Here is a 13,360-nt window from a genome sequence, read left to right as displayed (position 1 = left end):
ATATTTATAATAAAAAAATATTAATCGATAGATTTTCAATAGCTCAATTCAACTATGTTGTCCTTTAAAATTGCTCACCTTAAATCATTCAATTAAAAATCAATAAAGGCGTTGAAAAAAAAGTTAAATTTGTTTAAACTATTTATATTTATTTAACAATTAAGGAAAGTGGAGCTGTTCCAAACAGTACTTGAGCAATTATAAATGCAACATGAGCAGTTATTTAACACTTTGAGCAATTTAAAATATTGTATACATACATCAAAAGATATAGGAGTTTGAAAGTATCGATGAATTATTTTTTTTCAACGACTTTATTGATTTTTAATTAAATAATTTAAGGTGAGCAATTTTAAGGACAAGGTACTTGAATACAAGGTAGCTATTGAAAATATATCGATTAGTATTTTTTTAATTACAAATATCATTATTTTGCAGGCTGAGGTGGGGTAGGTGTTAAGTCTACTTTATAATAATAAGTTTTCTATCAAATCAAATGTTGCGTTTAGCAATGTCCTGTTTTCCTGTTTGTTATTGTAGCTCAGCATTATTTAATGAATGCTAAAACTTCTATGAGAAGTGCTATTCTGCTGTATTCTTAACAATTATTAAGTTAATAAGTAAAAAGTAAAGTTAATAGTAAAAGTTATTATAAACTATTGCTATGACATCTATCTTGATTCCAGACAGATCTACCTGGATCCCATAGATAAAACTTGTATGAAAATGTATGAAAATTTTAGAATCCCTGTTTCAAACCCACAATAGTTTACAATAACTTCACACACAATCATGGTTTTTTATTTGGAACTTTCAGCAGAACCAATATCAAACATCGTGTACTGTAACACTTAAAAATATCAATACAGGAGCCCTTCGAAATTTTATGAAACATCGTACATAAAATGCAGTTGGAGACATGCACAAAAAGAGAATGATGTGACTTCTTGATATCCTTCAATTTCATGCCTAGAACTGCATATTGTGCATTGCTGCATATATACAAGAAAATTTATAATTCAAATTTAAATATACCAACCAGCCTTTGATAGTTCATTATTAGCTGTGTTAAGGGGAGGATATAGTCTACCGCTATAGAGGCTTTTCCCTGTATATAAAAATTATTTGCATCATGTTCTTATTTAGAGCTCTAACTATCTACATATCTACTTATTTTATTACAAGTGATTTCATTCTAATTTTACGCCTTCCCTTTGTAATTACTAATTAGTAAAAAGACGAATATAAATTCTTTCGTGTGAGCAAATTTAAGATTTATTTTATTTTATTTTTCTAACTGTTACATAACTATGTCCGAGAAGGTACTGATTAAAAAGATCCTATTTTTTTTAAAAAGTATCTATTATGAGAGTAAAATATGTATACCTTAATTAAATATACTAATTACATTTCTGTCCAATGGTACAAAATAAAAGACATCAAACTATTGTATCACAAATAAAATGTAAAATAAATTGATTTTCTTAATAGCAATATAAATTACACAATTTTATTACAATCATTTAAGCTATAAAAATGTTTGTTACAGTATTCTATACATAATCAATATAATAACTGCATTGTAAAAGAAAAGGATCTATTTGACTTTTAAGTTAAAGTAATGATAATTTATTATTTTCAAAATATGTTAGTAAATGTCATACAAAAAAAAAATTAAGATTAATAAAATGATAAGCATAAAATCATTGATAAAGTTCTAATAATTATGTGCGGATATGAAGTACAGTGCCTGTCTCTATTAAACGTCAAACTGTCCATTATTTGCTCCCCAACATTGTCCTTTACTCAGAGAGATGAAATATTTGTGGTTTTTGCGTAAGATTATTCACACAAATAGACTTTTCGGATCAGGAGGAATTTCCATTCTCACCATTGTCTTGAAAGTTATTTGTATTCACTGAAAAGGGGGCACCTAAGCCATACAGATGACCACTTGAACTCTCAATATTACCATCGAAAAATACCTGAAAATAATTATTCACTTTATAATAGTATATATATATATAGCACTTCACACTCAACGGCGCCAACTAGGATTTACTCCCGTGTCGGGTGTCAAAATACGCAAACAACAATGCTCAGACCATGGCAAACATTGTATAGCCGATACAAATGTATGGCATGTGCTAAGACCAAACCCGCAACTGCCATCGCAAAAGCCACAACCCAGTACTGTGACCGTTTTCTTAATCACATTATTAATAAAATTATTACCGAAATTTTGTCATTTCTTAGATATTACAACAAAAAAATACCTCTTTGATTTTAAAAAATGCCATCCCAGTGAGATGTGAATCTGAACCTGCTTGATGTTGAGGTCCGACTCTTCGTAATTCTAGCTGATCAGCTACTTCTTGGAGACCGCCTTTCAGGTTTTTACAAAGCTTCATTAAATACTGCAACAGTTTTTAAAATTTGTTATTGTATTTTTATGGTTAAATTCTCTGGAGAAAAACAATTTTTTAATTTATTATTTTCTAATGTTACACGAGTTTAACTCATTATAATGAAACAACTTTTTCGGATTTTGTCGCGGTTTATTTTTTCTAGATGACCAATGTTTCCTCCCGTGACCAAGGTTGCTGTAATGTATCTGAAAAGTAAAGTATTCGATAAAATTCGAAAAAGTTGTTTCATTATAAATTTTTCATTATTAAATGCCTTTCGGTATTTCAACTAATCAAAGAATAATTCATTAATCTTAACATCGTCTGTTCGCAATGAACTCGAAAAGTAATGAACGTATTTCATCATATTCATTACTAGTGGACATAATGATTTCCAAGAAAGGTTAAGGTATATAATTTAGTTTTGGCGAAATTGATTGTAATGACAATCATTGTTTAAGAAGTCAGAGTAAATTAAGCAAGCGGGAGCTTTCATCTATTACACTGCCTAATCAATGAATGAAATGAATGAATTATTCATCTTTCATAGGTTTACGTCTTGCCACTGTGCCTCGGAGAGCACGTTAAGCTGTCAGTCCTGGTTGTGATCATTAATACCTGATAGCGATTGTTACTGATAGTAGGGAACATATCCGCCAAGCTCCAACTCTCCTCCTATATAGAGAAAGAGGCTTATGCCAGCAGTGGGGTGTTACAGGCTGACTGCATAAGGTTTACAATAGTAGGTCCACAATGGCATATGTCTATCTTTTAAAGATATCTGATTAAAGACTAAGTATAAAATGGGAGTTAATTAACATATATTGTGAAATTACGGTTCTTACCTTTACGTCGTAAACCGTTGGAAAATATAACCTTAGGCTTTCAAAAAAGTCATTTTCATCCTGTGGTAAATTTTGATCTGTCAATAATTTAAGGAGGTATCCAAAGTCGTAACCTGAGTGGAAACTTAGCCATTTTATGTTATCCATAAGTACTAATCCTAAAGACATAACAAAGATCCTATTTAAGTATTGCAAATCTTATTTTAAATACTAATACGTCAATTATTAAAACACTTTACAGGGTTGTGCCCTTTGGCATGGCAAAATATAGAAATTTCAATTAATAAATAGTTCATAAATTCACACGCCGCGTTAGCGCAACGTTTCGCTGGTGGTTGCGGGTTCGAACCCAGCACATGACAAACATTTGTATTGGCCATACAGATGTTGCCGTGTTCTGGATGTTTGTTCAGTTATAGTGGGTCTTCCCACTGTGCCTCGGAGAGCACGTTAAGCCGTCGGTCCCGGTTGTTATCACGTACACCTGATAGCGATCGTTACTCATAGTAGGGAATATATTCGCCAACCCACATTGGAGCAGCGTGGTGGATTAAGCTCTGATCCTTCTCCTACATGGGGAAGAGGCCTATGCCCAACAACTGGGATATTACAGGCTGAAGCGTACATAATATCACAGACATGTCATATTTAATACTTTCCGGTGAGATGTTAAAATAATGATTATTTTAAATAGAAAAATGAATTGCCAATGTGCACAACTCAAGTAATAAAATTCTTACCTGATGACATTAGGAGTTCAGCAAATTCCAAAGGTTCAATACCATCTTCTTCATGCTTTCTAAATTGTAATCCAGAATTTTGTAATAAATCAATAGAGTCTTGTGCGTACATGTCCTCTCTAAAAGATAAAACAAATATGTTACTGCTGTATATAAAAGTAGTTTTATTTATTAGCTGTTTACATACAAAAAATATTTTGTTTCAAATTTTAAAGTATATTATGTATGAGATGCATTTGCGAGTTGTCAGGAGATAATATATGCTATGCAAACTTCTTTTTGAAATCAATGATATAAAAACAATATTTGGCTAAAGAGTGGAATTGAATAACCACTTCGTCAAAACCAAATCCTGTCTCTGGACTTTTATAATTCACTTTTAGCACTTGTCATTGGCTGGCTCATTAGGCTGACGGAGCCCAAGTACCTATATATAAAACACAGTCATCTGTTTCTAAGTTAAGCAACCTAATGTCTATATTTCAGCTGGCACACAGAATACAAATACATTTTTCATTTGTTGTAAATGTTCATATAGATAATACATACCCAAAAAATTTAACCTTAAAATTTAACCATAAAAATTTACCCAATGTAATTACAGAGTACTGTGTGCAGTAAAGAATATAACCCCTCGCTTTCTGTGGGTGTCATGGCGACTAAGGGATAACACAGTTGTACTACTACGGTAAGGTAACCTTAGAACTTAAAAAGCCGACTGATGGAGGATAAGCATTTTGGCTATAGGCTTTGAAATACACAGGCCGAAGAGAGGCAGCAGTATCTTCGGTGCGAAAAGCCAACCCGACTGCCCAGTGTGGTGGTGACTATGGGCAACACACATGAGTTCACGCCATATATGACGTGAACTAGTGGAGGCATATGTTCAGCAGTGGACTGCAGTAGGCTGAAGTGATGAATTAAAGTGGTAAACTTAATTTCAAATACAAAAATATAGCAATGTGTAATCATTACTTACTGTAAATTAAATTTGAAATTAAATTGCCATGTGGTGTATCCTGGTGGGGTTTTTCCATTTTCATCCATAAATGTGAGACCCAATTGTATTATTCTCAACAAATCCACGTTACATCTGTTAATAACAATTACTTTTATGGTCCAAACTTAACTTATTTAGCATTTGAGATAGTTGCAAAATATAGAACAATATTAGAATACAAAGTACTTATTTGTTTAGTCATTTTGCAACACAAACAACTTAAATTTAGATTATATTGCACCTGAGTAATTGATACTGATAGTCAGCAGTCGATCTGAATTCTCCAATTGGTCGAGCCACTACACCAGGAAACTCTGTGTCCATTGCAACCCAATGGTACTTTTGCACAACCTGCTCACATAATGGATTAAATAGTTTGTTTCAGTTTATTAAATACAGTAATAATGTTAAGTAATTAAAAAATAATTTTGTGGTCTTTCAACATAACTCATTTTATAATATGGTATACCTGTCTGATTATTTGGAATTCTTCATGCAAATTGTGATTCCAGACATCTTTAATTCCGCAATCACCGTTTCCTGGAAGTGACGAAAGAGAACCGAAACTCGCTGCAGGCATCTACAATTATGTTAACTGATGATATAAAAGTTACAAAGTGTTTATTTCATAAAATGTAAAATTCAACTACATATCTGACCTTTTATCAATTTCGTCCTCAAAATTGAATGAATTTCTTTAGAATGCAAAATATTACTTCTTGTTTTTGGTTATTACAGTAACATAAATTACACCACTTCAGCAAAAACGCTTTATTGATAGTCAACGTTTGTAAATAAATAGAGCTTGTAAACAATACACTGAATTTTCTGAAATGATTTAGTGCTTGTATTTAGAAAGATAGTTAAGTGTAAATAAGCAATAAGAACTGCGTTATGGCAAATTTAAAATACGTAAGCCAAAAACTAAAAAAATCATTGCAACGATAAACATTCAGCTCAGTGATGGCATGCCATGATGACAAATGAAATGATAGAAGAGCATAGACGGCTTTGATCTATAGTTTTATACCAATGACAATTCTAAGTCAAGTGACATTTTGTAGTATGGTAGTTTGGTAGTATTTACATCCGTTAACTACGTGCTGTAGCTGTGTGTACGATTATGCTGACGATTTACAAAAGTGGCAGATTTTGGCAGATTTAAAACATTTCGGGAAAATGCACATGACTTAGTTAAAATTTTCAATGACATCTTTTTTAAAAATAATTACATTTGGTTTAATAAATAACTGAATCAAAATTTATTTCACCGAACTGGCAGCATCTATATCATGGCCTAATAATACGGGGATTTCCCTCTTATTCTGTTTTTAAACAAGTACGTCATATGATTATAAACTGTGATTAAAATAGGAGTATATTCATATGATAAGAATATGAACACTATTCTCCTTTATTGATTTAATTTTATTTTATGTCTTTCTCGTTTGATGAGTAATGTGTGCGGTTCTGTGTAACGAATCCTAAATTATGAAGAGAAAATACGAGCGTGCTTATCGAGCTGAGTGGAACAAGAGTTCTTGCTTTTTTCCTGAAATAACAATCAAAAAGTGGATGACGAACTTCGACAAATTAAATTTGACATAAGTGTAAGTAAGATATTTGTTAGAATCAGGTGGAAGTAGCACCATAAGCACAATTTTGAGTGTAGATAAATTTTTGGCAACGACTGGAAAAAATGCTGGACGCGAATGGGGCTACAAAATATCCAAATATTTAAAATTTCGCGAAAGCTTTATTGCCTATGTCAAATGCTTCGTGCGAGAGAATATTCTCGTAGGTAAAAGTGAACAAAACCAAAATAAGGAATATGTTCTTAAACAAACATGTTTCAGCTATAATTATCACAAAAGAGGGGATAAAGGAACACGAAGATTGTGTGTCTCCATTAAACCAAGTAAAAATATGTTTAAAAAAAACATGTCGTTTACATCTATGCATACGGAGAATGAAGATGAAAATTTGGAGGCCAATGTTTAATACACACTAAAAGTAGTATGTAGTAGATGTAATACCGCTTATTGAAATTGTAGTTTTTTTTTTGTGCTGATTAAAGAAATTACGTTTTATTCGTTGTTTTTTTTTTTTAGTTTTCATGATGGAATATTTTTTGCATTTTTGGCGTCAAGTGTGGCAGATTCTGGCAGATTTTTTAGAAGAAGAAGAAGAAGAAGAAGAAGAAGAAGAAGAAGAAGAAGAAGAAGAAGGAGAAGGAGAAGGAGAAGGAGAAGGAGAAGGAGAAGGAGAAGGAGAAGGAGAAGGAGAAGGAGAAGGAGAAGGAGAAGGAGAAGGAGAAGGAGAAGGAGAAGGAGAAGGAGAAGGAGAAGGAGAAGGAGAAGGAGAAGGAGAAGGAGAAGGAGAAGGAGAAGGAGAAGGAGAAGGAGAAGGAGAAGGAGAAGGAGAAGGAGAAGGAGAAGGAGAAGGAGAAGGAGAAGGAGAAGGAGAAGGAGAAGGAGAAGGAGAAGGAGAAGGAGAAGGAGAAGGAGAAGGAGAAGGAGAAGGAGAAGGAGAAGGAGAAGGAGAAGGAGAAGGAGAAGGAGAAGGAGAAGGAGAAGGAGAAGGAGAAGGAGAAGGAGAAGGAGAAGGAGAAGGAGAAGAAGAAGAAGAAGAAGAAGAAGAAGAAGAAGAAGAAGAAGAAGAAGGCTTCTTGCTATCGGGGCGGCCCACTTAATGCTGGTTGTGGAGGAGTTAGGTTGAGATTTTCAGCAATAATGCTGGTGACACGCGCTGAAGTATCCTCACCCTTGCCCTCAGTCACATGGAACAGTAACACTTTACGTCGGGTCCTCATGTCAATCACTCTGCTCAAAAGTTCAATTTGTTGCTTAAGTGACGTGAGAGCCAATAGAATAAAACTTTTGAAGGATTTAAAATCAGCGGCTAACGAACTAGTGGTCGCCGAAGAAGAACTTTTGTGCAAATCTTGCTGGAACTCGTTCATCTTGGTGGTAAAGAATTCCGTCATTGACATCAGGGTGTCTTTCAGCGAATCCATATTTTAAGAAGTAGGAAGTTGCAGGTGGAACTATGAGCGGTTATAAAACTGATGAAACTGGCTTAAATTTAAAAAGGATTTATTGGCTGGTAGGTGCTGTACTTTAAATTTTCAAACTAATCATTTATTGCACTATAATAAACAGAACTAATAAATTTTAAAGGAATATAATTTCTAGCAGACTTTTTTACGTGTAAGTTGTTTGGCACCTACCCGCCGAAAAAAAGTAAGTAAGTTGTATCTACTACAGAACACTGTGGTTTCCGCGATATATTATATTTCAAATTTTCTTCGTTGGATGCTATCCCACAGTATATACCCATAGTTATCGTAGTTTTTGAGCAGAATACATAACTTTTATAATAAAAACGAATTTCCTTACTTGTGTTAATTTCCGAAAGAGGATAAATTAAAAAAAAAATCTTGAACAAGTATTTCTTTAACTCATATATATAATTATTTTATTAGGGAACGATTATCGAAAAACCCTTGTAATACATATACCGTATAAAATAAATATCTTCCCTAAATTCCAAACTTCTGCTATTAGTGGATTAGGTAAGCTGGGCTTAAAATATCTTTTGGGAGATTTTCATTTAATATAAACTAATTACATTATTATAAACTGATTACTGGAACAATTTTAAGCCCAAATCGGCACTCTAAAATATCTGTATATAAATTTTAAGTTTATACTACGAGCTAGAATACCGGATATAGGAAAATCAGCACAATTCTTCTTTTTGAGAGGGGATGAAATTGAAAATGATTACTTAAACCCAGTTTATTAACAGCGTAGTCACATTTCATTCACTCTTTATTAAATATTTTAAATTTATTTCAGAAATATTTCAAAGTATTTTCTTTGTCTTCAGAAAATACTGACATCATAACGCTCAGTATTAGGTCCAAATAACATGAAACCCGGAACGTACTGAAACCTTTAAACGTACGGCTTATCATGCAAACATGCTTTATCTTATAGGCTTATTAAAAACGCTGGAACTTGCAAACGTTGTTGCGAGTACAGCTGATTGAGAAATGTATATAAAAAGTAAAAACTATCTCTGTGACAAAAAATATAAAGTTTTTTTTTTAAATTCCTGCCCTCTAATCGTGTTAAGTATACTAAACAAGACCATTTGTATGCATGTAATTCACGAATGCCTGAAGGAGAACTTCATTATTTTAAACAAAATTGGTAGTTTTACATGTTAACGTCATAAAGAAACATTGATGAAAAATTGCATACTTTTATGAATTGAATTGAATTATTATCACTGAATCATTTCGAACTGCTAGCTCTGAAGTCACGCGAGAAGAGAAATAAAAGTTTCACAATCCAGCTCTTGGGCCGATCGTGTCTCTCTATCGCTTGTTCGGCGCTCTCGCTTGCGCGCTCAGGCTCAGGCGGAACATGACATTTTTTCGGGCATGCAGCCGGTGTTTATCGATTTATAGAAGTTATCACGTCAAAAATGAGTGTGCTTTAGACCACGCGATTAAAGTAAAACTTACGTAACTCTCTCTCTTTCTGTCTTCACTAACTTATATCCCCTCTCAACTTCCATTCGCCTTGCCCGATCACACATTTCGTAACGCTCTGGTCATGCATTCCCAACTTACTGCCTCAATTGTGCTTAAAGAAGTTTTACACCAAAAATTAAATTGTGTTGTAATAATTCCAATTATTGACAAGGGTGAAATCGCAGGTAGCAGGTAGTTTAGTAGATAGTGACTAACAAAAACCACAAAATTGTTTTGTATCTAGTAAGGATGTGTTAAATGTCGGCTGTCATACGAGCTTCAGTGCAGTTGTAGTAATTGCGGGAGCTTTTGCGTAGGTGGGTGCCAGGCGTCGTTAGTCGTCCGCGGACTGTCTCGGAGTTCGGTTAGCAGGCGTTTATAAAATTTATTGCCGATTTTTCTGAGAGTTAAGTTCGTAACCTTTGAATTTTACGCATTTTTGTATGTAACTAAAAATAATTGTGCTTGATATTTGTGTTTGTTGATCGCAAATTAGACTATTATTACTATACTCTGAATTAAGTTAACCAAACGAACACCTGTAAGTATTTTTTTAATTAAAATGTATTTGATAAGAAAAGTAATTAATAAGTATGTGCTAATTTGCTCCAAAAAGGTGATCTTCATAGCTATCTAAGCAATAATGCTTAGATAGCTTTGATATTTTTAAATAAAGAAATCATCAGCTAGTATAAAATTATAAATATCAATGCATTAAAATATCTGTTATTTATTACTTACCAATAATAACACCTATTTCAGATTTTATATTTATCTTTTTCTATTAAATGAAAAACTGTTGAGTACATGGTGTAAATGATCTAAACGAATCACAAAAAAATGCATTCATTATTTTTATTTATTTGCATTCATTTTATGAAAACATTTTTAAAAATACATTCTTGTTAATAGTAATAACGAAATAGTGCTTTAATATTTTCTTAAGATATATCTGTTTGTTAAATTGGATTATATGCCAATTGCAATATTCACTGTCGTCGTAATAAACTCGTTAGGGTTTAACAGTGACTATCGTAAAAAAATATTTCGTATGTTTTAATATAAATTTAATGGCAGAGTAGACAGAATTTGGATGTTCTTTTATGTTTTTTAAGACAATTTTTATATTTACGTAATATTGCACTTAACGTTTACCACATTGTGATAATGATTAAATCTTTTCACTTATTTCTTGAAAAATCGATTCCCACTCATAACGCTGAACAACAAATATTATTTACAAGTACCAGCCTATTCCAGGCTAGCCGTTTCCAGGTTTAGTTATAGCTCTTGATCTTGGACATGTAGTTACTGGCATGACGTTTTATTTAGGAAAGAGTTCAGGTCAGGTAATTATTGTTCTGTATCTGTAAAATCAATAACCTATTTATCTGGATAAGAATAGATTGTACACAACTACAATCAACACAATAACATATTACAAATAAAAAAAAAAACAGTGTACAAAGGCGGTCTTATCGCTAGAGTAGCGATCTCTTCCAGACATCCTTTGGGCATATAGGACACAGAGAAGTGACAGTTAGTGTCACCTAGAACAATATCAACTATCGAGTACAAATACACATACATATACAGCACAATACATACATACATAACATACATACAAACATATATATATATATATATATATACACACATATATATACACGTACATATATACACATATATAAACATACGCATAAAAATACTATACCTACATATAAACGAAATACATATAATATGGATAAAAGCATAGACAAGTGAAGCAATACCTCCTACATTATGTTATGCAGAGATAAAAAAATAATTGTGACGTACCAAGTGACAAATAGTGCGCCTTGAGGTATTTTTTAAAGCAAGGTAGGGATTGGGCTTGTTTTATAGGAAGAGGTAGAGCGTTCCAAAGTTGAACAGCTTTAACTGAAAAAGAATCGGAGTAAAAAGAAGTAGTGTGAGCTGGAGTTTCGAGCATCAAAGTAGACTCAGATCTAAGAGTGCGTTCGTGTGTATTACAAAGATACTTAAAACGCTCCTTACGGTACAGAGGTGTATCAGAATGAAAAAGTATACAATATAGTAGCGAGAGTATGTGAGTATTCCTGCGAAAGCGAATCGGAAGCCACTTGAGACAATTGCGAAATTCGGAAACGTGGTCATATTTGCGAAGACCAAATATGAACCGTATGCAAAGATTTTGAAGGCGCTCAAGCTTATTTAATTGCTCCTCTTTAAGATCAAGATAGCAAGTGTCAGCATAGTCAAGAATTGGTAGAAGGAGTGACTGTGCTAACGTAATTTTGGTAGGCAAAGGGAGGAAATATTGCAGTTGTCGCAGTGATCCCATAGCTGCAAATAGTTTACGGCTCATCTCACTCAGCTGAGGTGCCCAAGAAAGATGTTTATCGAAGATAATTCCGAGGTTTTTGACTTTGTCGCTGTAACTGATAACGGCGTTGTTATAAACGACTGGTGGTATAAGTGACCAATCTATTCGACACACAAGTTTAGGACTACCGATAATAATTACTTGACATTTTGAGGGATCAATGTTTAATCCGTAGGAGTTACTCCATTTATATATGTTTTTCAGGTCATTATTTAAATTGTTTATTGATGTAGGTAAATCTGTCACCTTAGCGTGAGAACAAATTAATAATTATATTATATAATAAATAGAATAATTAGTCACTTTTGCAAAACTTTAGAAAAAAGTAATAAAGATATAAACATTAATTACAACTAACCGATGTTTTTAATGTATCTTTAAATTTTAAGTACCTGGGTTAAGCTTAGCTCGGTATTTTTAGTAAATCGTGTTTTTTGGAAATCATATCTAAATACGAATTACATATTGATAAAATATGAATAATATTTTTGATTTTACCGACATAATACTAAAAAATATGAACTGGTTATTTAAATAAAAAAATCATGAGTGCAATTAGAAAAAAAGGAAAAAATAATCGATCTGGAGTCATGGGGATTAGAACCGTGGTCTTCTCGGTCAATCCCGACCGACCGATTTTCCACCTGAGCTATTACAACTTTATTGACAATTGCGAAATTTACCTTCGGATTCTAACGATGTTTGTTCAATTTTTTCATTGCCTAAAAACAGGGATAAAACGACATTTTCTAAAAACCAATCCTAGCTATATCGATTTATCGCCCTCGAAATCTACTGCATACTAAATTTCATGAAAATTGGAGCCGTTTCCGAGATTTAGATAGAAGAAGAATTGCATGTTTAATAGTATTAGATGTATCTCCAAGTTCTAGCGAAATTTAGGTACAGAGGGATGATAGCAGTTGTCGCAAGACTGACAAGCATGGAAGTAAATATATTCTGAAGCCGAGATCATATCAAGAGTTATTAGGGGAGGATTTTTTTCAATAAAATTTTCATAATTGTACGTTGAGATTGAGCTGAACTAAAAAGACAAACTATCTTCTTCTTGTAGGAGAAGGGTTAGATCTAGATTCACCGCAGATTGTCTAATAATTTTTATACAATGAGTACCTATTGCTATTAGATATCTATGATAACGTCTAGGATCGACAGTTATACGTAGTCTTCAAGATACGAAAATCTTCGTGTCCCAAAATATGTAGATCCCGAGAAGAAATCGAACTCTTGATCGACGGAGCTATTTTATTTTATTTTAAAATTTCGAAAACTTACAGCTAAATTACAAATATATAAAAAAAAAACAATGATTAAATTACGGCCAATTACAAGTTTTCACAAATAGTAATAATGGATATATGGAATACAATTGATTTAGTATAAGATAAAACCGAAAGCAATTATTATGTAAACAACT

The 13,360-nt window shown here is 32.8% G+C and overlaps 2 protein-coding genes across 2 annotated transcripts in view; one reads left to right on the top strand and one right to left on the bottom strand.

The window, feature by feature from the left end:
• Positions 1-1,257: 1,257 nt before the first annotated feature.
• On the bottom strand, positions 1,258-6,050 carry LOC123670386 (CCR4-NOT transcription complex subunit 7-like). The gene is made up of 7 exons (XM_045603882.1): positions 6,024-6,050; positions 5,235-5,344; positions 4,973-5,086; positions 3,994-4,112; positions 3,254-3,411; positions 2,277-2,417; positions 1,258-1,985 (listed from the first exon to the last, which is right to left on the bottom strand). Exons 1-7 carry the CDS (start codon positions 6,048-6,050, stop codon positions 1,869-1,871), a joined length of 786 nt encoding a protein of 261 aa, XP_045459838.1. The 3' UTR covers positions 1,258-1,868.
• A 3,773-nt stretch (positions 6,051-9,823) lies between these two features.
• Positions 9,824-13,360, top strand: part of LOC123670384 (serine/threonine-protein phosphatase rdgC) — an 81,534-nt gene continuing 77,997 nt past the window's right edge. Inside the window, exon 1 of the mRNA XM_045603881.1 lies at positions 9,824-10,077. The gene's annotated coding sequence lies outside the window, so the exon portion shown is untranslated. The remainder of the gene's footprint in view (positions 10,078-13,360) is intronic.

This window comes from Melitaea cinxia, chromosome 4 (genome assembly GCF_905220565.1).
Source record: "Melitaea cinxia chromosome 4, ilMelCinx1.1, whole genome shotgun sequence".
In the NCBI taxonomy this organism is placed as follows: domain Eukaryota; kingdom Metazoa; phylum Arthropoda; class Insecta; order Lepidoptera; family Nymphalidae; genus Melitaea; species Melitaea cinxia.
The sequence above is the reverse complement of the archived record's forward strand: the minus strand, read 5'-3'. Positions and strand labels throughout refer to the sequence as shown.